Source organism: Lissotriton vulgaris, chromosome 6 (assembly GCF_964263255.1).
Source record: "Lissotriton vulgaris chromosome 6, aLisVul1.2, whole genome shotgun sequence".
Lineage (NCBI taxonomy): Eukaryota > Metazoa > Chordata > Amphibia > Caudata > Salamandridae > Lissotriton > Lissotriton vulgaris.
This window is the reverse complement of record NC_141694.1, coordinates 1,788,885,543-1,788,911,148: the sequence shown is the minus strand read 5'-3', so window position 1 is coordinate 1,788,911,148 and position 25,606 is coordinate 1,788,885,543. Positions and strand designations below refer to the sequence as shown.

Below are 25,606 nucleotides of genomic sequence, written 5' to 3'. Positions count from 1 at the left end.
CGCGCCACTGTGAGCCATGTGGTTTCAATTATCGAGCCCATGTCTGGACGCGATAATTGAAACCACATGGCCGGCGGTGCGCGTAATAGACACAAAGAGGCCATGGCGGAGCAATGCGCCCGCCTTTGGCCTATTGCATGCCGTCTTAGTGAAAAACACACATGCAAAACCCAATCGCGTGGTACAAAAGGAAAAGCACACACACACGCATGTGTGATTCCTGGGTCAGTCTCTGAAACCACATTTTTCCCGTACTAAATGTCTCGTGCTGCGCATGCAGTGCTGCACACTGCAACGCTAGGCGCGAGACCTAAAAAGGGCATTCTTGCATCAGTAACATGCCCTATTATTTGCTACTTGTGTATCTCTATCTTTTTTAACTGTATAAGAATATTATGATAGTTGGTCTTGCAACAAGAACCCTTTCAAGCACTTAGCTGACACTTATTTTTAAGCTTAGCTTATTCAGATTTGTGGTTCTGATGCCATTTTACAAGTTACATTTTCCTGTCCTTATAGATTTGGACTATCCGAAATTTAGCTAGTGCCTTCTACACTCTAACTATACCTCCTTGCATTAACGATGACCCTTCTGCTTTGAAACTCTCACACTACTTCACCACCTCACTGTTTAATAACTCTTGTAGTTTATGAAATGAACTATGCAGGAAATCTGTTGCCTGTTCTTGTCCAATGTTTCTCTTTTTGTCTTTCTAATAAGTTCTTGAGATGAGATTTGTAACACTATGAGACCTCTGGAAGAGTTGATAAGTGTTTCCCGATTATTATTTACCTTTGTTTCCTCTAGCTTAACCCCATAAGCTCTCCTTGCTAAACCCTAAACCTTCTGCACAGTAATCTTGCACATCTTCATGGAAGCACCTCAAGGACACCCCAAAGTTCCCAAGTTTCCTTTCATGCTTTGTATACTTAGAGATAAGATACTCTAAGCTTGTGAGGAGATGGGTCACTGAAGAAAAGTGCTCTGCAGTGTACTTCTTTTAATTATGAAGCAGTAGAATGTTTTACTATACAAATGGTTACCTTTTTGACGAGCGCTTTAATGCTCCATTTAGGATGAAAGTATTAATAATTTAAAAAAATAAGAAATCGTTTTAGGTTGACTGGGAGTTCCTGTATTTCTGAGCACTTGTTTTCTGCATGCAGGTTTCAGATTCAGATGGTGAATCTTCCTCTGATTGTGAGATGGTCTTGGATGATGGAGAAATGCTATCTGGAATCAGTCAAAATAAAGATCATGAAGGTAAATACATTGCTCATCAGATGACTTCTTATTGCGAATGTGAGGGTTAATCTAACTTTACCATTATTGTATAAATTGCTTTGATGAACTATGTATGCTATCTTGACAGCCCAGCTGACATTATAATAAGGGGAAATTTAAGTTCTGAAAACTAGTTTTTTAGAGTGGTTTTCTTTTGGCTCACAACCTTGCATAGCTCTTTAATTTGTCTTCTTCCAACTGAATGAGCTTTTTTGTCACTTAGTGGACTTTGGGTTATTAATTTTCATTGTATTGTGTACTGCATCTCTCAGCAAACTGAGATACTTCATGAACACATTCAATTATCGCAGGGAGAAGAATGACTGAATATGAGAAATAACAAAATTGCTGATACTATAATTACCTATTTTGTTTGCTCTTGTGTGCTTCATCTATTGACTCCATCCACTGTTCTGGCAAGTAAATTTGCCGACCTTCCTCAAATTGATCAATGACCAATCACGACCCTCCTCTACGCTAACGATGCAGGACTCGTGGCCCGTACCCTTCTGACACTGCAGTGCTTATTCACCAATTTTGTTACCTACATGCCGGACCTGGGACTACTATTCAACATAAGTAAAACCTTAGTCATGAAGTGCCGGCAAAGGTCTATGAAGTGCTGAGATCTTTTGATTGGCAGGAGATTTGTTTTACCCCACCCTTTTGCTTGGGCATTTGTTTAGAAATGGAGGTTCAAAAAAATAGGAGCAAAAGAGGGAACATAACCAGTTTGCCCTCCACTCAAAGAATACATACAAAAACGACCTAGTTAGACAAACACTTTTAATCTTTGTAACTTGTATTCAACAGGTATTATATACTCCAAGGTATGGCTATGCTAAATTGTCTAGTCAGGCCTACCTCAAAGTGTTCCATGTTTAAAATTATTTTTGTTTAAACACTTATATCAACCATCCCAAAATAATCTCACACCTAACAAAGAAAAAATGTGAGAGAGTCCGAAAGTGACTCACGTAAGCACCATCCATGGAGCCACTAGTTGGTACTCACCAGTTTGCTCGTTCTGTCATCAGCAACTTTCTTATTTATATTTACCAGCAACTTTCTTGACAGGATGCTTCTCGTTGGGCTGGCTCTTCAATGCCCGACGGGCCCCTCAGAGGTGGCTCTTTGGTGGAGATCTTTTGTTCTTAAAGCCGTATGATGCATACAAGTGAGGGGATGTGAATGTAGGGTGGTGTACACATGGTTAAGAGTCTAAGGGACTCCCAAAAGATTTTAATGTGGTGGTGGTTCCCTTGACACATTTAAGAACAAGGGAGCTATTGTGCGTGTCAATGTACTGTGATAGCTACAATAAGTGTTAACTGAGGTCAACATGTTTCATGCCTTAATGCCAGGATGGTCAGTGGCATTTCCCCTTCTGTAATGTAAAACAAATCTCAGAAAGAAAGTAATGTTGCTCTGAGCCATAGCTATTTAATGATTGATTTGACTTTTTATATTGGATGTTACACTGCCACAGAGAGGAATGTGCTGTACACACCACAAAACAATTGAGTTGTGAGGCCTCACTTACAATGAACAATAAACTAAAAGTCCAGTACAACTGAATAAGGAAAAACTAAAAAAAAATCAATCAACCGACTGTAAATATTGTACAAGCATGAGTTCGTAAATGAGGGAGTAAAAAACTATACAGAGGTATAAACAGGCATACTTCGGATTTAAAAGGAGAAACATTGATAGCACTCTGCAGATAAGGACACAAGGTGAAAATAAGCAGAATAAAGGAGAGCCAGAGAGAAGGAAGTGTGGGGATTCTCAAGAAGTCAGGGTGGGTACAGTAACAGAAATTCTGATGGATATTTCTAACTGCAGATGCCTCCCCTTTAAAATACCCACCAGTTGCCAGACTGAATCAGGAGCATTTTTCCGCAGGGTGCCAGGAATCCAAGTAGGTGATGTTGTGTGGGTCTTTGCTGGTTCTATACGGCCCCGGAAGCGATGGAAGGAAGCTGCATAATAAGCACCAGCCTTGCACTGTGACAACTGTTTCTTTCTTCCCGCTCCTCTCAACTTTTTTGTTTTTCCAACAATTTAGAAATTGTCTCAGACATTTTTCTAGGGAGCGTCTTCCATACCGAAAACTGTGCTGTGACTGCAGCGAGCAGAAGTCACTCATGGACCCCTTACGAACTGTGCCTCTGGTGCCTGGGCTCCAGTTGTGTGACTATCCAAGAGGTGAAGGTGTGCATTGTTGAGCATAAGAGTCAATCCTAGACGTTACTCCGATCCCTTTCCTGCCACAAGTCATGGTCTTGCTCATGAAGCTGTTCCTGGGACATCTCCAATTCCTGTTCAAAATGTTTGTGGAAGTCTAAGCCCAAATGCAGGCACAACAAATTGAAACTGCGACTCAGCTCAATCCTACCACTATGAGTGCAAAGACAGGGCATCAAGACCTGAGCTGCACGTCTTTGAGGGCTACATATCTGATACCCCCTTCTGTGGTGTGGTCTCGTTAATATCTAAAACGCACCTTAGTTAGCAATTAGCACACCGTTCCCAGCAATTATTGTATGCTTTGCATCTGAGGCCATGGAAAGAAAAAAAGATAAGAAATTGATGTCAGCACGCAGGGGTTGTGCTTATGCCACCTAGTGGTGTGTAGGAGCACTGCTAAAGAATTCTTCAGATTCTTCAGATTCAGTCTGGTTCCTTAGGGATATTCTAAAGGTGAGAAGTCTGCGTTATATACAGTATCCACCAAAGGGCATGCAGTATAGAGAGTCGACAGTGGAAGAATTTAAGACATTCATTATTAGTCCATCCTGTAGCATGCTTATTCTTTGCTGCATTTGGTCTATTTAGTATTGATTTGTTTAATTGCTTTCTAATATTTCAACTGTTTCTTTACTAGGGTGTCTATCAAAACAGACAATATATCCGATCTTCAGTACACCCTCAACTGCTAAGAAAAGGTCAGTTGATAACTTTTGTTTTGCCCAGAATATGTGAGGTATGTTTAATGTATTTTGGGAAAATAAGTGTAAGGGAAAACAATATTTGTCATGCAGTTTGTACTTTCAAGATCAGGTTTAAAACATGTTTAATGTTGTCTACAAATTATATAACAAATGCTGGACGAAATCTCATTTTCTTTGTCAGGCTATCCGAATAGTTATTTCATTGTACCTCTGTGTTTCTGATTAGATATTCAATGAGAACCAAAGATTGCAGACAGAGCAGACTATCATAAATAGACTACTCAAACTACATTAGTTCACACCCCTTATTGGCTTCATTCAGAATTGAGTAAGCTAATCTCTTTCTTACCCTGTTCCTGTCTGGAGTCCCAATTTGTATAATTTCTAAGTGGGTGGAGAAAGAAATGTAAAGATCCTAATGGCAGCCTGTAGAAAATGGTTTAGAATAATTCTCCAGAACGCATCCAGTAACTGGTCCTTAGCAAATAATATACAGAATACTATTTTTAGAGTTGTAAGGAAACCAGGAACTCTTTATATTTGAGGTAGAGTTCACTGACTCCTCACAGAATTTAGTCCTCCAGAAACCACCTTGCATTATTTTCTCTCTTTTCGAGCAGCTTTCCTGAACAGTAGGTAATATTTTGAATACTTTTCTCCTTAATTGGATTTGCTTTGGTATATATGACCAGTAGGGTCATTTGGTTTAACCCACACATGGAGGCGATGTTATGTTTTTTTCCCCGTGTTTTCTTGAAAGTAGGTATTGTTTGTATTTCCAGTCAGGGAGTGCCTCTCCATGCCTTTCCTTTAACAGTGTGGCAGGTCGTTTTGACGCACAAACACAATCACAAAGTTTGTGTGGCTTGTTGTCCAGATCTCCAGTCCATTGAGGGAAGTAACTTTTGTAAAAAGATGCTGCAGAGGTAGCTGAAGGAGACTGAGGGAGCTCGCCTTAAGAATATGCAGACTCTTCTAGGGAAACACCCTTCAACCTATATCACAGGGTTCTAGCCCAACTTACTACCCAGAGGAGGTGCTTACTTTTCCTCAACTTGTGGTCTAGATACTAAGTTCCCGACTTCAGAACCTAGTTGGCTTGTTTCTATCCCGTTCTTGACTGAAAAATCTTGTGATCCTTGGCAATTCAGTCAGTGTCCCCATGCCTATATGTGAAATGCAATTTAATATGTGAAATGTAATATAATTGTGTATTTCAACAATGTAAATCCACACTTGATGTATATGTTCTTGTATATCTTCCCAGCACCCCATAATGTGAAGCAATCCGTTACTCCCCGGCTAGGGTTGCTTAATGCAAATACCCATACATACATACATTTGAAAACTGCTCCTGCACCGCAGAGCAGTCATTCTTGTTGCACGGCCGACGAGTCATTCTAAACATTCCGCTTTGAAGCATTCCTTAATGTTGGGGCACTGGGACACATTGAGAAACTCCCTTTGACCACAGCAACAGGTCCTTGATGTTAAATCATTGTTTACCCTCCGAATCCAATCTATTTGGAGTTTTTACCCCAGGAGCACCCACATCAGAAAGTTCTTAATCGCATAAGAAAGGAGAACTCCATCTCGGATACCTACAGGAGAGTGCTTCTGCTGAAGAACCACAGGGGCCTGGTGCCCAGAAAGAGTCTATTCTGCCTTTAGAACAAATTCTGTGCAGACCAATATCACACATTCCTCTACCTTCCAGGTTCCTCCGTCTCCCCCAGGCCAGATCAAGACCATGGCATTTTCCAACTTTGCATTAATGTTCTAGGTTCAGAAAAGGCCATCCCACCCCTGGTGGGGATACTGATTCCAGTTGAGGACCCTACTCGCCACAGAATCAAAGGCTAGTCCAGGGGATGAGAGGGGGCGCCCCAGAAGTGATAAATGAAGAAATTGTAAGCTCAACATTCTTATACATGACAGGGCTGGAGGACTACAAATACAGCGGCTTTTAAGATTTGTTGCCTATTTTTTGTAAACATTTTTTGCATTCCTTTGCTGTGTCGATAGGAATCAGCATTTCTAGATAAGTCATTATAAGGTACAATAAGAACGCCAGTTTGGGCAAAAAGCACAGACCGTAAGCATGTGCTTACATTTAAATGTGTAAGAAAGCTGTACAATTTAAAGATTCTCGAAGCTACATTGTCTCCCCCATTGACTGCAGGTTCAAGAAGACAGTTTTTTCCTCTCACTGTTGAGGCGTCCTCAAAACAAAAACCTCTATTTCATCAAGCTTATCTGTTGACTGAAAAATCCATTTTACTTGTTGTATTTTCATTTGCTTGACCTCTTAAGGCATCTGGGTTTTCATGTGACTATTTCTGTAAGTTAAAATTTGATTGTTTTCCGTGTTTAATAAAGCTCTTCACTCGCTTTCATCCTGGTTATGTTTGATAGATGATCCTCTGAGGAGCATGAAGGTCCTGGGAAATTGATGTGTGCATGTTCCTCTTAGAGATTCTCAAACTATAAAGAAGTGTAACACCTCTCTGTATATGCCATGCCATTTGGTGGTTGATTCTGTCCCAGAGCCAAGCTGGAGAAGCTGAGTAGACCTCAGAAAATACTTCCACTGAATTCACCTCTACTGAATAGTACTGACCGAAAGATAATGGCAACCGACACATGATAACCTTAATGGAAATCCAAGACACTCCCCTGTGCCAGATCCCAAGGTGGAGCTGTTTGGTATAACTGAGGGGTGTGTAGATTTGAGACACCAGAGAACTTTGGCAGGTTTAGCGTTTTATGTAGGCAAGAGAGACGTAGCCCATAATTGGCCAAACTGGTTTCATCTCCCCCAAACTTCCTACAGATAGTACATGCTCCACGCAGTGGACTGCGCTACGGCGGAAAAGATGGTGCATAAACGAAAGAGCTTTGCGGCCAAACTTTATAAAATATGGAATCTGTGGTTAACTAGTCAAACCAATTGTTGAAGCTTGGTAGGTCTTCCTGCTTATTGTTAGAATGGCCCTAACTTAAACATACCATAGAGGTGTTGTAGTTCAGACCAACTGATGGTTTCCCTCTGATCTGTCATGGTGTGTCATTTGTTTAATGTATTGTCACAACTGGAATACAAATAATTATTAGGAAAGAAAGGGGTGACAGAATGGAAACTATTCTGCTTTTCCAATTTAACATGTTAGAGTTTACCAGGGCATTGATTTTCCTAGTACTATGGGAACTGTTAAGGTATTGAACATGGTTTCCTGGTGATATTGTGCACACCGTATGGATGAGTCAATGCTTTACTGTGATGGTGGTCTTTTCAGCCTTAGTTGGATATTTGTGAGTATTGGGCAATCCTAAATTTATGCAGTTGGCAGTGGCCCCTGTCTAGTAGAGCTTCCTATAGCCGAGTGACCAAACAGCAGTCACTCTCCAGGATCTGTGAAGTTGCACTATCGGTGTTCTCCAGTCCAGCAGGTTCAAGCACTCTGCAGAATGCAATATTAACACAGCTTCACCAGTGATGGTGAGATGTAAGACCATCTGGCACAAAAACAAATCTGGATGTTGCAGCACATTAACTATGAAGGACTGCTGGGTCGTGTACAAAGTCATACTTTATAATCCTAATCATCTAATAAGTCTGGAGAACTTGCACTCTTCCTTATGTTTCTTAAGTTATTCACAAAATTAAAAGGACTGAGGCTTGGAGAATTGACTAGCCAGTAACGAAAATGGGATGGAAAGAGAATTTACGGTGTAGGTCTCCTATTTTGCTGTTGCAAAGCTATATTGATCCACCTGCTGTAGCAAAGGATTTCAGTATGGAGAAAAAGGGTGAAGCATAGGGAGTAAATGATTGACTGGGAAATTATACTGTTGCTCTTTTGGCTAGCATTGGCTTTATTAGACACATGTCATATTTTCACATTAACCAGTTTTAGACTTTTTACTGTGGGTAAGTCTCACTACATGTGTCTTACCCATGGTAGTCACATGGCAAATGGACTGCACATATTTACTGCTGGTGTCCACCTTTTAGGATAAGTCCGCTGCGATGCAGCATGGGTAAGGGGTACTTGTGTGGACACATGTGCGGGATGCGTGTCGGAGACTACTGTAGCTTGGCACAAGGGGGACTGTGCAGGATTCTTTTTTTAAACCTTTATTTTTCATTTTTTTACTAACAAAACCAATATAGGCAGATGTCAGGAAAACATTTACAGTCTGGTGAGACTCGCAACAAAGGTCAAGATTATATAAATAGTACATGGACAGTGTGATTTATTGGTTTAGTCTGGAGTGATACTTTATTATACACATAGAAAAAGGACTGCTTTACTTTGGCCTAAAGAGACCAGGGACGTATCAAATTGGGGTGTAACCTGTGGGGAAAAATCAGTTCTGCAAGTTCCAAAAAGATATCTGTAAAATGTATGTTTCCTCCAGAGTTGCTCCATTTCTCAGGGTCAAGTCCGGATCTGAGCCCATTACTTTTGTCACCCTGCTGTGCCAAGTTAATTGTATTCCTCTCCACCAGCAGTAAGAAAGGTCACCCCACACAAAAGGAGTAATTAACAGCGGTTCTCTCAGCTCCCGCTCAGGAAAAGTCGGAATAAAAAAAAGAAATCTGCATTTGTTAATTATCTGTCAAGCTGCTGGCAGTGATGTCAGGGAGGGTTGGAGCTGAGCCCAGCAGACGTGATGTGACTGACTCCTGGATGAAGGCATTTTAACTGTCCCAGCATGCTGTGAAGGAGGGTTGGGATAGGGGTGGAGAGGTGATGTGGCTCCCTAGGATTGACCATGGGTGCCTGGCTTCTGGAATCTTACTCTTTCCTTTAAAAACTCTTACACTAGGGGGAGATTATCTTGCCTGGTGGCTTTTCTGTGCTTTACTGTTGGACCCTGTGGCCCCCACAGAGAACGAGAAGTAAGAACCCCCAGATGCCCACAAAGTACTAAGGACTCTGCCCAGTTGACTCCAGGACCAATGGGTCTCCCTAAGGGCCAGTGGGCTTGCTCCCTTACACCCCCTGAGCCCCAATTGGGGGAAATCCTTGAATTCTGCGCCGAGAGATAAGGAGGAAGGCTGGTGCAGGGAGCCAAGAGAACAGTCTCTCTGAGGATTGCACTGCTTCGGAGGTGAGGAGGTCTGCTACAGCTGCTCCTGGTGGCCAGAGCATGCCACCTGGAGTAAAACAAGCCCATGGTTGTCAAATTAGCGCAACAGGTCAGCGTTATGGCGTTTTAAAGTTTGACGACCATTCTCCAATGAAGTGCGTGGGGCTCTGTTGTTCTTTTAAAAATGTATCCCCGGGCTCTCTGTATTTTTCCCCGGGTACCCCAGGCATTTTTACCATGTAGGGGGAAGGGACTCCATCCCAGACAGCCAAACATGGAGGAGCGTTGTCCCGTCCCCCTGGTCCCCTCCCTCCCCATCCACCACCTCGTATGGCGGCCCTGCCCTCTCTCCCCATGCACTTTTCTGGGGGGGTTTGTCAGTTGCTCATCTTCCTTCGTGGTAGCCCCAGGATGGCAGGTGCACACCAACGTACTAAGGGGGTCGTTGGGAGGGGACTCAAAGTTTTTTAGGTCTCGCCTTTACCATTCCGCAGGAATGGGAAATGGGGAGAATTCAAGTCGGCTATTTTCTCTTCAAACTAAGGGCTTTCAGCCGCGGTTTTCTTTCAGTTCACGTGAATCACGTGAGCAAACATGCACGAGCATTCACGGCCAGGGCTTCTCCTCCCCTAGCAGCACTCCTCCCACACCAGCAATTCCCCCCTCCCACACCAGCACCTCCCCTCTCTCTCCCCACAAACACAGCCTTGCCCTTTCCCACACCAGCACCTCCCCCCTCCCACACCAGCACCTCCCCTCTCTCTCCACGCAATCACAGCCTTTCCCTAGCAGCACTCCTCCCACACCAGCACCTCCCCCCTCCCACACCAGCACCTCCCCTCTCTCTCCACGCAATCACAGCCTTGCCCTAGCAGCACTCCTCCCCCCCTCCCACACCAGCACCTCCCCTCTCTCTCCACGCAATCACAGCCTTGCCGTCTGGTTAATTGTTGTATTCCTCTTCTTTCATTCAGCCATGATCTCACTCCTCCTACAACAGCCCGCCTATCCATGCTGCTCTCCTCCACCTCCACCTCCACTTATTTTACTTCTCACCCCCAGGAGCCTTGCTCTTCTTCCTCTTCTTCTTCTTGCCAGGCTCTTCTGACGTATCTGCCTCATCCTTGTCCTCTAGTTCCAACTCTCCATTGAGGTGCGGAGGTTTTTCAAGCAGCGATTGATGCTGTTTCACTGCCGCCATGTTCAAGAGAGAGAGCTGTGGATCCTAAAACAACTCTGATTCAGGGGACCCGGGTTTCCGCTCTAACATCACTCTATGATTCAGCCATCACCAGTCAAAGGGGATGCCGGGACAGCTGCACACAACATTACGGAGCGCGCATCTGTAAACATAGAAAACGGACTTCACCACTTTTTTTACACCGAGGGCTCCTTATAGAAACACGTTAAAAATACCCAATTAATACCCAATTAAAAACAAATGACATCATATTTTTAACTGCAGCTCGTGAGAACCCATTTCAAAATGAGCTTTAAGTTTTCACGAGCAGCTGAGCTATACTATTTTCGATATGACAATCACATTGGAATATAGAGGCAAAATAGCTCAGATCGTAATAACCATGCACGTATTCTGACGCTTTTAGCTAGTTAGGAATACATTTTCACAAACACTTGGAAAGCTATTCGGTTCTCACAAACACATTCGGTTCACATTTTCAAAATGGCCGACAGATTCGAAGACGGGATTGTCAAGAAGGCTGGTTCTTACTGTGCCTGGATTCTAGATCAAAGATGTAAACAAATTTAACCTCTTGATTGCTAGGGCTTATTTCAACAAAATGTATCCATACCAAATATATGTCCTTGTTTGTTGAGGCGTTGACTATATCGGATGCACCTATGCGGCCTGATTCTGGACCCGGTTGGCTTTTACAGGGCGTTCGCTTGGCACTGAAATCCAGTGTCGTCAAGACGGGAGAGCTTTCCTGCCTCTCCATCCTTAGCGAGTTCTGTGTTTTTCGATCCGTTCCGGATCCTGTATGCAGAATCCATTCCAGATTTTGTTTGCAACCACCCTCTTACCTTATTATCTGGTCGATGCGCTGATATGTTGCAGAGCTATTTCGAGACCTTTACATGAATCTGAAACTGTTAGGACTCCCTCGTCTGCGCTTGGCTGTGCGGACACCCGGCCGGACGCTAGCCTTATCGCTCATCATTTAACCTGTTATGACGGAATTTGTTTTCTCAAAGGTATGTTCTCCTAGAGCTTCACTCAGTATCTCTTTCTTTCTATACTCCTGCACTTTATTTTTTTATTTTTATTCAACCATGGATCTGTTCTGCCCCGTTTGCACTCTCACCGTCAGTGCATGGGTGTAGCCGTTTGTTCGCATTAGTTTGCACCTTTAACCTTGTGAGAGGAGTTTTATATGACCTGATTTCCCTCCACTCGTGGTGTTTGTTTTTCGTCACCCTAACCTCCGAAGACACCTGGTCCCCCGACTTTAGATCCCCTAACAGTCATACTAGTCTCGGTTATTTGCTATTTGGATATATATTTTTTTGTATTTACTGCCTCCTGAATTAATACCGAATCCTTTCGCTGATTCTACAAATCCGATTTCCTGGTGTGGGTGGCGCTAAACCATTGAGGTAATTAGATTGCGGCAAGGCATAAAACCTCAATTATAATTGTTTGCTCTAAATGTAATGACATGAAACTATGGTCATGACTGCTTCAGGTTGGCATAGTTCAGACCCCGTGCTCCATTTTAGGACTATCCGATAATATGACTATGAGACTACGGCCGAATATATTTCAGGTTTCAAAACCCAGGGATTACGAGAACCGTCGCCCCCCCACCCCCCCACCCCCTTCTGCCGGATAGCTCCTTATCTGAGGTCTTTGCTTGTGATTATCCCCACAGAACCCGAGTGTACAATGCGCTTGAAATGGGTCCGTGATCCTTGACGACACGCTTTCCTCGTGCACGGAGATATTTCCTACTCCTGAATTGCTTGCCATCAGCATACATGAGTATAAAGTCTCTCCGATGATTTCCCTCCGACGTGATAGGGATACCAAAAACAAGCACTGGTTTGTTGTTTCCAAGTGCCCCATGCCATGCTTGCACGTTAATAGAGGCAACACCCCTTTCTTTAGATGAGCCATGTCTAAATGATGGGGTGCCATCGCCATTAAACGTGTAAAGAAAGAAAATAAGCAGTTTTGTGTTCAGAAAAAACAATGTTTTACAATATAAGCTTTAAACAATTTAAATAAACAAATTTGTGTACCTTCATTTTGTAACTGGCCTAAGCTATTGTAATGCATTTCCATTTGGTTCAGACAAAAAACACAGACCGAAAGTCTGCAAGAGTGTGAAACATCACATGTTTTCACCAGTTGGAAACGAAACAAGAACAGGATACTTTAGTGCTTTAAGCTGCGTCCTAAAGATTGTAATCTGTTGCCTGGCAGCAACTGTGAGATGGAAATCAACTAACAGCAGGAAGCTAAGCTCCGGAAAAAAATAGAAGTCACTGCTGAAGTAAGGGGTAAAAACACAACTCCCCCTTCGCATACGTTTAAATGCACGGAAAATGCTATTACTTTGTAGTCGTCAAGATAAATAAAAATGTCATCTTTGCCTATATTTTACAAAGAGAACGGACCCAGGAAACTCTGTCAAAATCCGTAAAATACATCACCAAGAAAAGATGTAAATTAAAACATTAGCTTTACTTAAAATACTGTTGGCCAGGCCCCTTGCCCCTATGCGTCTTAGTGTCACTGCGCCTGCAGCACCACTAATGCATACATGTAAATCGTCAGTGTGAACTATGCCCATGCTGTTAATAGGATCTCTGCTAATATTACATGGAACAATTTAATAACAGCCCCAGCAACACTAACAATACATATTAAGTCCAGTAAACTCAGCTGTCAAACAGCAAGTATTACATCGTAATTAAAGCAATAGTCCGGGCCATTACTACAGTTTCTGTGTTACATATTAAGGGACACCACCACATCACTCAGGGACACCATCACACCACTCAGCAACACCACCACACCACTCAGGGACATCACCACACCACTCAGGGACACCACCACATCACTCAGGGACACCACTACATCACTCAGGGACACCACCACATCATCCCTCAGGGACACCACCACACTACTCAGGGACACCACCACACCACTCAGGGACACCACCACATCACTCAGGGACACCACCACACCACTCAGGGACACCACCACAGCACTGAGGGACACCACTACATCACTCAGGGACACCACCACATCATCACTCAGGGACACCACCACACCACTCAGGGACACCACCACACCACTCAGGGACACCACCACAGCACTGAGGGACACCACTACATCACTCAGGGACACCACCACATCATCACTCAGGGACACCACCACACTACTCAGGGACACCACCACACCACTCAGGGACACCACCACATCACTCAGGGACACCATCACACCACTCAGCAACACCACCACACCACTCAGGGACATCACCACACCACTCAGGGACACCACCACATCACTCAGGGACACCACTACATCACTCAGGGACACCACCACATCACTCAGGGACACCACCACATCACTCAGGGACACCATCACACCACTCAGGGACACCACCACACCACTGAGGGACACCACCACAGCCCTCAGGGACACCACCATAGCCCTCAGGGACACCACCATAGCCCTCAGGGACACCACCACGGCACTCAGGGACACCACCACAGCCCTTAGGGACACCAACACAGCACTCAGGGACACCACCACATCACTGATGCACACCACAAAATCAATCCGGGACACCACCACACCACTCAGGGACACCACCACACCACTCAGGGACATCACCACACCACTCAGGGACACCACCACATCACTCAGGGACACCACTACATCACTCAGGGACACCACCACATCATCCCTCAGGGACACCACCACACTACTCAGGGACACCACCACACCACTCAGGGACACCACCACACCACTCAGGGACACCACCACACCACTCAGGGACACCACCACACCACTCAGGGACACCACCACACCACTGAGGGACACCACCACAGCACTGAGGGACACCACCACAGCCCTCAGGGACACCACCATAGCCCTCAGGGACACCACCACGGCACTCAGGGACACCACCACAGCCCTTAGGGACACCAACACAGCACTCAGGGACACCACCACATCACTGATGTACACCACAAAATCAATCCGGGACACCACCACACCACTCAGGGACACCACCACACCACTCAGGGACACCACCACACCACTCAGGGACACCACCACATCACTCACGGACACCACCACATCACTCTGGGACACCACCACATCACTCTGGGACACCACCACATCACTCTGGGACACCACCACATCACTCTGGGACACCACCACATCACTCTGGGACACCACCACATCACTCTGGGACACCACCACATCACTCTGGGACTCCACCACATCACTCTGGGACACCACCACATCACTCTGGGACACCACCACATCACTCTGGGACACCACCACATCACTCTGGGACACCACCACATCACTCTGGGACACCACCACATCCCTCTGGGACACCACCACATCACTCTGGGACTCCACCACATCACTTTAATACACCACCACATCACTGAGCACCATAACAGCATCACTCAGCACCACAACAGCACTGTCCTTGCTGGCTAACAACAAGCATTCCCATAGCCAATAGGACTCGCATTAGGAAAGTGTAAGCTATTGGCTTTGTAAATAACAATGCTATTAATTTATATATTTTCAATGCCAACACATATTAAATAAAAAATAATTGTCATTTACAATACCAATAGCTCACACTTTCCTAATGCGAGACCTATTGGCAACGCCAGTGCTTGTTTTTTAAGTACTGACACAAAGTTTTCAGGGTCACCAAAAGAAAGACCAAGCCATGATTTTGAATAATGTTTTGAAGCCCTCCCAAGACTGGAGCTTTGTGAAGGGCCCTCTAGGGCCCTGCACAAACTCCACATACTGTGGTTGAATTAAAACCACATACTGTGGTTGAATTATTTTGGCCGGAATATGTTTAAAGAATATACATGTTGTGATGTCCTCTAAGGGCTGTTTTTGTGATTGCATTGATAAGGTTTAAAAGTCTACAAAAGCACTCTCGTTTTTCTAAGTTTAAAATGCTTTATTGACTTAATAATGCTGACTGTGTTTATTGATCACAATGATTATGCTTTATTAACATTAATATGTGCATTTACCCATGATTTGTAATATTGATGATTACATTTAAGTACAAACTTATGTTTTTAACCTATGGTTTGTGGATCTTGAACCTTGACCAAGCCAGTAGACTCGCCATACATGTTTGCACAAACCCTTCAGGGAGTCCAAGTTTATTATATAATGCCATATATAGTATTTTCCATTTGTATATTTTTAAATTACTTCATAGTATTTAGTGGTGTGTGTGCAATAAATGTACTTCTCCGTTATCTAAAGATAAAGCACTGACTGGGCAATCCTATATTGAGAGTTGGTGTGTGCCAACAAATGGTGATTGGTACCCCACACCACCTCCCCAAAGTAGGCCTAAGACTGCTCAGCTTGGCTACCCTAAGAGAGTCCAGCGCTGCAATGGGGTGCTTGGTGCCAAGTAAGGAGAATTGTGGACCTATTACTTGTGCAGGCCACACAACTAATAGCCCGATTTATTTGTAAGTTTGGCCAGGTACTTCAGAATCAGATGTATACATGTGTCCATTGTTCCCGTATATCTGGATGAAAGGTGAATGCACATAGTGCAAATAGAGCTTACCATGCGTAATTCCACTTACACCAGACAAGCTGGTCCAAAACCCATCTCACTGTCTATATCCTATATATGTTGATGGAGAGAAAGAGATGGAGTCAGCAGAGCCCGAAAGCTTTTCTTCAGCTTCTGTGCAATGCTTTTTTGTTTTATTTGCTGACTAGGAGTGATTCTGATTTTGTAGCATGCAGTTACTTATGGAGAACTGATGGACCACACTTAATTATCTAACTCGCTGCATCCATTTAATTGCCAAGACAATAGTCAATACAATGGGAACTTGTACTGGCCTTTGTTATGGAAGATAAACGATGTTCTTTACTTTCGTTTATATTAATAACTTATTTTTCACCGTTTGTGATACCTATGGAATCCTATAGAACGTCCAACTTCAATTTATCCTATTCAGAGAGTTATGAAGTATGCTTTTTAACACTTTAATGGTTGTATATCACTGACTTTGCTGCATCTCGCAAGAAAATGTGTTCTTTGGTGCTATGAATAACTAGACGGTCGACCGTAAGATTAAACTTCGGACATTTATTTCAGACCTCCCCCTTTCCATGATGATTTTGCCTCTCCTTTGGTATCTGTCGCCACGGCCAACACCCCTACAGCAGCCATCCCGTCACTCGAACTTGCTACAAGACAAAGCAAAAAAAGCAAAGAATCCCACAAAGAAGCTAAAGATCAAATGATCATTGTAAGTATTTATTTTAAAATAGTATTGTCTGGTTTATTTTCATTTTCTGTACCATCAGAATGCGTTTACATTTTCTGTTCTAATGCATAGTTGATCTTTCTCATTCTTGCATTTGTTAATGTGCCTATGCACGTTGGACTAAGACTAAAAGCTTTGAAACTTCTATATGCTGTCTCTCTCCCATTATCAGCCTTTGTGGTTGAATCAGTGCCTCCTAGCAGGGCCTGAGCCTCCCTTCGAAGATGTTAATGATACATTATTGCCGTTATTTAACCTTGAAACATGAAGCGTAGGTAGCAAAAGGTTTGACAATGACAGTGTTTTCATATGAGGACCACCATGAATGGGAGGATTTGTCCCAGACTGTAACTGTAGTGGTGTGATTTTCTGTAGCGGCAACTATTTGTTGAGACCGCTCTTTCTTTCCGAATTACACAAGCTGACTGAGCAACGTGAATTATCACCGACTACACGTTCACTCCACCTGTGGCTCATACTCAACAGCCCTGATGAATCAGAGACCACTGTCTCTCTGATGAAACATGTGTCGGATGGTTGCTGTGTTAACAACTAATTAAAGAAATATCAAGATATCTATGTTGGATTGTGCTCTAAATACATTTGCATTGCTTGTTTTAATACTGTATGTGTGCACAGGATTGATGATCTATGATTCATACGATTGTTAGATTTTTTCCTTAGCAAAGGGAGTTTCCGGCTATGGACCTCCTTTCCCTAAAATAGGTGCAGACTAACAAAACCTATGTTTTTGGGTATTGCATCTGCCATGTTGTTAATGTCCCAACATGAGAATTTACTTTAGGCATGATTCCACTGTGTAAAAGGAGAGAGAACACCCTCATATGCAATGGGAATGCAGAGGAAGCTGAATGTGCAAATACATAATAGCTTCAGATTTCTTAGTGCAGCATTTTCCACCTCATGGAAATTCCACAGCTGTAATTGTTAGGCATGTGCATACTTATTGAAACCTGTAATAAATGTAGCTCTCGTGTAGTACTAGTGGAATTGTTGAAATTTAAAACCTCTAATTAGTAACCAAACCCATAAGCTGGACATTTTCTCCAAATGTATGAGTAATGTAGGGGAACAAATGTCTTACTTTCCCAAAGGTTTATGATTTGGGCTCTAAAAGATAAAAATACAAAGCTGTGCCGAAGTGTCTAATTGCACAGTCCTCTAAGGGATTGTCTAGCTTTTTCATTTGAAGGAAGATACTTATGCAAGATAACATTTGCAAGTTGGCAACCTTTATATATGGTGTTCATGATGTTGCAAACGGTGTTTAAGAAAGCACCAGGATTTGAAAATAAAATTATTTGGCAGCGAAAGGCAGGCTTTGCAGTCAGCAGTGCATGTTAACTGAATTACACTTTCATCGTTTAGCTCATAAACTAAATGCATATTAATGTTTATTCATCTAATATTGATTTGCGCTGAACATGCTTCTATCTTGAGAATTGTTCTGTATGTTCAATTGTAAGCTTCAGGGAGATAGGAGCACTTAACGTCTTTGAATTATTTACTACGTAATTGAATAATCAACTTACAGAAATGTTGTACATTAAGGGTTGGATTGATTTTGGTCGAGAGAAGAAGTAAAGCTCTTATTTTTATTCTTAACAGAGTTCAAGTTTAAGGATGCATTTAATTTCACCATACCTAGATGATACAAACACATTTTGTTTGAGTATTGGCAAACGTTTCACTATAACAAAATGTGAAATCTGATGGTTTTGAGACAGCCAGTCCCAGCTCATCTAGATATTTTGCTATTTATACAGATACAGCCTACCCGTTACACTTGCTTACCTACTGCTTTTGCTTATTATTTAGCACGTATAAAACAGGTAGAGTAAGCACTTTGGATTTGTCGTCTCTCAAGACATGCATTTACAAAGTCAATGGACATGATTAGTCAAATGAGGCTCTGATATTTTTTTTAATTGGTTTTATTTGCATTTAAAACACATATTAATAATTTAGTAAATTTTGTAGCAGTGCACATGTGCAACAGCCAGCGAAGGCTGTTTTTGTGGACCTAATTTGCATAGGCCTACTTCACTTGTGCATGCTGATCCTTAATGTATCTTTTGCAAGTTACCATGTCCCTTAGGCGCTCATCACACTGTACAAGAAAGTGGAATAGTCAGATACACATCCCTGTGTATCACACAAGTCACAAGCAAAACTTTTTGTGCTTCATAATCTAGCAGACAACTGTACATGTCTGTCTGTGTACCAGTCACCATACTCCTGTACATGTATATAACAATCAACACATATGATCCACTCAGCAGACGTAGCAGAGATTCCCCTTCCAGGATTACTAATTGTAGTCTGCATGTGCACAAACGTTCATTGCGATACTGTCCCTGTCCTCAGATGTCATCTGCCCCAGTAAACGACTCCATTATATACGCCAACTCTTCCACCACAGTATTTTTACGTAACCCTCTCTTTTGTTCCGTTGTTAATGTTACACTTTCAGCTACTGCCACTGCCCACATCTCTACTTAACTCTTCCATCTACTGTGGGGTGGACCCTATGAGGATCTCCAAAGTATAGCAATGGCATATTTAGCTAATACCAATGCAAGATCTGGAGTTCGCCTTTGCATCTTTTGGGCAGGGCTAAAGATCAAGTAAGGGTACACCCATCTGTAATAGTCTTGTTTTCCTCAAAGTTCTTTCCATCTCCCTAGTCACCTGCCTTCAAAACCTTTCAGTCTCCTGACAGGTGTCAGATCAATCGTAGCTATGGCCAAAGCTGATTTATACAACCACAATAATATTTTGCGCCCACCCCGAAAGGTAAGTAAAATTTGTAGAACCTTATGTGTTCCTGGTTCCGCTTGATTATTCCCCCCCCCCCCAAATGCTATGCATTGTTGTGGTCAATACTGTATAGGTCAAAAACTATCTGGCAACCCATCCCCCTTCACAAGTGCCTCCAGGCTCCTCGGCATCCCTTCCTCAATGCAGACACAAACCGTGAATATCTCTACAGTAGACCACGTTGCCATCTATATCTATACTACTATTATAAAGAGAGAACACAAACCTTTTGGCAAGGTAAACTCGGGAACCACAGCGCCAATCCACACACCCAATACATTGTTGTAATCCTCAGGGTGTGCAGATGGACATAGGCTATAGAAAATAAAAAAAAACGTAAATTTAAAAATATAACTTTAAAAAAAAATAGTGCCCTGAAAGTAGCGCTGGCCGCGACGCTGACGGCCACGACGTAGCGCTGGCCGCAACGTATGTGATGACGAGGAGGAGCGGCGGTGAAGAGAGGAGCGGCGGCTCAGGTAAGGCTCTGGGACACGGGACGGGAGGGAGCCGGTGCGGTAGGTTGGCCCGGAACAACTGCGGTAAGGCTCAGGGTCTCGGGGCAGCATTTCAGGCTTGCAAGGAGGAGCGGCGGTGAAGTGAGGCGCTCGGGGAGGAGCGGCGGCTCAGGTAAGGCTCTGGGACACAGGACGGGAGGGAGCCGGTGCGGGAGGTTGGGCCGGAACAACTGCGGTAAGGCTCAGGGTCTGGGGGCAGCATTTCAGGCTTGCGTGCACTCCCGCCCTGGCCCCCGCCCGCCACGACATTGTCTGGGACACAGACAATGTTGTGGCGGGCGGGGGCCGGGGCGGGAGTGCACGCAAGCCTGAAATGCTGCCCCCAGCCCCCTTCTGCCCCAGGCAATGCTGGGGCGGGCTGCTAGTCCTATATATTTTAATCCCCCCACAACACACTACCCTACTCCAGTGGTAGTGAGCTCTTTAGTGGCAAAACGGGGGCATACACCTTGTACTGCTGTGTATTTTGAATCAGTTTCTTCTAACATCTTTATGATGTAGTTAGTATTTTAGACAATTTCACAGAGGTCAGATCAGGAGGGCTATCAATGCACCGTCCTGCTTATTTTCACCCACATAGCCCATTTCCTAGCAGTGTATCCCAGCCAGCCACCTGGCCACTAATTTTAGTTGGGCTGCTATGTAATAAAGTTCAAAATCTGGGTCACCCAGTCCACCTTCCCTGTATGTGCGCTGCATAATTTGCAAGGAAACTTGCTGCCTATCAAGTGAAGCTAACATTTTTCCAAAAAGAAAAACCCCAATACCTAAGTTGTTTGCTTTTATTTGAAATTCTAGGATGCGGGCCAGAAGCATTTTGGAGCTGTTTCGTGCAAGTCTTGTGGAATGATCTATACAGCTGCCAGCCCCGAAGATGAGGCACAACATGTACAGTACCACCAGAGATTGCTTGAGGGAATCAAATTTGTTGTAAGTAAAGAGGCCTGTGAGTAAAAACGGTAATGATGGGACCAATGCTGGCTTAAAATCTAGTTATCAAGTTGCCTGTCATTGTACAGAGAATATTTTACGGAATCTCCACACACTTCTGTATCAAGACAAATGAGCTATTGAAGACTGATGAGCCTCCAAATTGGGACTTTGCTTGTATTCTAAACAGTGAGCCGTTCTTGCCGGAACCCATTAAAACTCATTAATGTGAGTCCAATGAATCCACTTCCCCAGAGTCTAAAACCACTGTCCTGCTTCAACTCTCCTACTCCTTGAGGCCAGACAAACCAGCCCATGTTGTCGAAGGTTTCTGTGTCCTCAGTTGGTCTAACTTGAAAGGGTATAAATTGAAAGTTTTTGGTGACGCTCTGTACTGCCTTTGATTGCAAGATGGCCAATTTTCTCTTTTAGCAGCATCAGCGTTGATGCATTAGTCAAGAAATCTGTTCGTAATGTTCTCTATTTGCAGATAAATGGCATTCCTGCCTGTAGGCTCCTCCCTTTCCCTTACTGATTCAGGCGCTGCATGGGGTTGGGATGAGGTGGATGGCCTGTTGGTCTCCTTTAAAAGTGGCAGGGATGTGTTTTACTCTAGTGATTACGTTTAGCCATTTGCTGATTGAAGGAGTGTAGTCCGGTCTTGTTGGGTTGTGGTACTTGCCAGAAAAGACTATTCTTCAATGTTGTATTGCTTAGCTGGCATTGTAGAGCTTTGTCTGGTTATGAACAAAGTTTACCAAAGTGGCATCTTTTTGAGACCGGCAAGACCTTTTGGTTTTACTGAAATTATACATGAAATATGCTTACTTATAGGGCCTCTTTATCGATTTGGTCTGTTGTCAATCACCTTTCATCTTCTAACTATTACAGCATCGGACAGTAGGTCAACCTACTTTAGCCATTTGCTAATTTCACTGTGAGTGACAGAATTCTACTTGTTCATAAGGAACACATTAAAAAACAGAGTTCCTTCACTGAAGATGAAAGCCTTCTTTCGTGTTATATTCTGTATGTGATTATCATTCCTTTGTAGTGTAGCTTTAATACCTGGTGGAACTGAGAGAGTTCTGTTGGATCCTGGTTGCTCCATGGGTTGGGTGTTGTGGACTCTAGTACTCAATAAATGTAAAGATCCTCAATTGCAGAGTTGTGGTTGTTTTTATCACCTAGCAGGCTGCCTGGGCAGGACATATACATCCAAGGGAGGTTGTTCAAGAGGAGGCACGCCTATCCAGATGCATGATTAAAGGAGAATTAAGGATCTTCTGAATCTGAGGTAGCCATTTTCCAGAGAGGAGCCCTGAATGTGGGGATGTCTCCTATGCGTAAAGGTTTGGGTTTACAGTATGCACAGGTTGGACATGCGACTTCTAGAGTTTGAAAGGTAGTTTGGTGTGCATCCACGGAGCTACCGTTATCAGGCAAAGTTTTATATGGTGACTTTCTTTTACTGGAAGCCATCAGAGGGATGTAATGCCCAGTGTGATGTAATGGTATTCTTTTAGGCCTGGCTGGATTGTTTTGAGCTCTCTGCAGTTTTGAGAGAGATGTGTTGTGCAGATCAGCTTACAGACTCATACAATAATCCAATCAAGTAATCGCCACAGGTCACTTTTCTCAAAACAGTGGAGCAGCAGCATGGCCTCTTTCAGCAGGCGTAGATGGTTCCTATGGTTTGGGGGAAAAAGAAAGATTGCCATGAGAAATCACAACCTAATTACATGAATTATCTACTGGGATTTGATTGTGGGGAGTACCAAGTTCCCCTGCTTATGTAAAAGGCAGAGGGCTGGATTAACGGAGCATATGAGCAGTAGCTCAGGTTAATATTTATGCTTTTTATGCAGACCCTGTTAGTCTGTATCCATTCAAGTTCCATCTTGAAATGAAACTGTGTCAATAGCATATGTGTGCAATCTTTTCTTGTGGAAGACTACGATTCATTGTGATGCATTGACTCCTCAAAACTGTTTAAGCATTGAACAGTGATGGTGGCCGGGCGTGAGTTGCAGAAACCTAATAGGTGATACTGCAGGGCCAGGATCCTTGACCACTGTCTGACTACAGTACTGCCCCGTTTGCGCTGCACTCGTGGGACGTGCGCTGTCTGCCAAAATTGGGCTGGACGCATCTAATAGCGAATGCCACATCAAGGATAAGTATATCCAGGCGGCGTTGTAGTTGTAACAAAGTTTTAAAACTTATAACTTTACCCTGTATTGATATTTCCAGGGAGGGAATTATATTGGAATTTTGCCCTGAAAAAAGCTGTGGACCCATACGGCCGTTCACTGGCTGAAACATGTTGGCATCAATTTAGGGTCATAGGATCATTGTATCCTGGGAACACCCTACCTGTGTTTTTAATATCTGCCATATGTCCATATTGAGGGGATACCTGGAGTGTGTGGTGGATTTTTAATCTTTAACCCCCCCCGGCCTTTTCTCAGAAGCGCTCCCCGAAACTCTGTCAAGCCTACCCTGGCCTTTAGGAGCCTAAGTGAACCCGATGAATAAGCATAACACTATTAGAGTGTGCGAGGGTTACTATACAAAGAGGTATTGCTCCCACTACTGGTAAAAGCATATTATCACCCCTCTTATAGAGAATTGTGCCTATACCCTTTGGGCAGGATATTTACTTTGGATTTTACTTGGGAGGACATATCCCTTCCCACTTACCCTGTGTTGAAGTACCTCTCCACCCTTCAGGCCTTTTGGCCGGTTTTGTATAGACCCTTCTTCAACAGCCTCCTCAAGAGAGCAGCCGATACTTTCAAGGTCCCCTTAGAGGAGGAGACAGGAGACTCATGTTTACTCCTAGAAACATTAACACCATACATGAAAGGTACACAATACCTTCCAATGCTGCCAAACATTCTGGACCAGGGCAAGGAGGCTTTCAAGGAGCCTGCCACACCAAAGGGAGTAACCCCAAGGGTCAAGAAGTACAAACCCTCCACGAGGGACCCTAAATACATTAAAGGGAACACAGTGGCTGACTCCATCATTGTTACCACAGCAAGTAGGAGGAGCAGCACTCATTACTCCACTGACCCACCTCCAGAGAGGGAAGGTAAGAAAATGGACATGGTGGGGAGAATGATGGAAAAGGAGGTAGCAGCACAATGGCACTTTGCAAACTCGAATCCCCTCTTCAATAGGTATGGCCACCAACAATGGGTACTACATTGAGGAACTAAGGAACAAACTCCCAGAGTAGGATAAAAAGAGCAAAATCCATCATACACTTGGTGAAAAACATGGCAAACACCTGTCTGAAATTGGGTCTAGACTCAGCCGATACAGCTAGCAGACAAATGTGCTCGGGTACAACACTAAGAAGGCACGCCAGGCTCAAAATTTCAGGTTTCAAACAGGAAGTACAAACATCCGTAATCAATAAGCCCTTCACAGGAGACGCCCTGTTTGGAAGTGAGTTAGATGAGTCCCTACAGTAAATAAAGCAGAATGAGAAGGCCAGGGCTATGGGGAACCATCCATCAGAGGGGCACCTTCAAAAGAGGAGGATTTAATCTTAGAAGACACACAGGAAGGGAGCTCATCTCAATAGGGCAGCAAACACATCGACCACAAGGTACCAGACAGCAGTCTAGCCAGCAGTCCGGATACCAATCCTGGCAGCAGCAACCAAAAGCAGGCTTTTCAGGGCAGAATAAGAGCCAGGGGAGAACACTGGAGGGGGAGGAGCACACTCCAAGTGACTTGCCCACAAACGATAACTCCCAAACAGCACTAGTGGGAGGCAGAAAAGCGCATTACCCACTGCAATGGAAAACATAACTACAGGCAGTTGAATTTTAAATGTGTTACACCACAGCTATTGTATAGAACTAACAAAAAAACTCCACCCAGGAAGAAAAGGTTCCAATAAACAGAACTCTTACAATTGAAAGAGGAAATAAAGGAACTCCTAGAAAAACAAGCAATAGAGAAAGTACCAACAAGGTAGCACTACAGGGGGAACCGCTCACCTTATTTCTTGGTGCCAAAGCAAGATCTCATGCTAACACTTATCTTAGATCCCAGATTCATAAACAAATTCATTTGCATGCAGCATTTCAAGATGTCAACACTACAAGAAGTATTCCCACAACTACAAGAAGGGGACTTTATGGCAAAAATAGTCTTAAAAGACGCCTTACTGCACATCCCCCATGAACCAAGCACACAAAAGATATTCTGGGTTTATCCACGAGGACACTCCCTACCAATTCAAGGTCTTTCCCTGCGGAATAAAACTTGCACCAAGAGTGTTTTCACAAAGTACCTAGCAGCAGTAGCAGCGTTCTTAAGAAGGAGATAAATCCACGTCTATCGCTATCTAGACGACTGGTTGGTGAAGGCAAGTTCAAAGCAAAGCTGTTACACACACGGTGATCACAATTTTATAC

General features: G+C 43.7%; 1 protein-coding gene across 3 annotated transcripts in view; it reads left to right on the top strand.

Moving 5' to 3' along the window:
* The window catches only part of ESCO2 (establishment of sister chromatid cohesion N-acetyltransferase 2), a 224,337-nt gene that overhangs the window by 112,233 nt on the left and 86,498 nt on the right, over positions 1–25,606 (top strand). For all 3 annotated transcript variants that reach the window (XM_086928046.1, XM_086928047.1, XM_086928048.1), the window contains exons 4-7: positions 1,168–1,264; positions 4,173–4,233; positions 16,710–16,863; positions 21,039–21,170. In XM_086928046.1, coding sequence (XP_086784172.1) covers positions 1,168–1,264; positions 4,173–4,233; positions 16,710–16,863; positions 21,039–21,170 — 444 coding nt within the window. The remainder of the gene's footprint in view (positions 1–1,167; positions 1,265–4,172; positions 4,234–16,709; positions 16,864–21,038; positions 21,171–25,606) is intronic.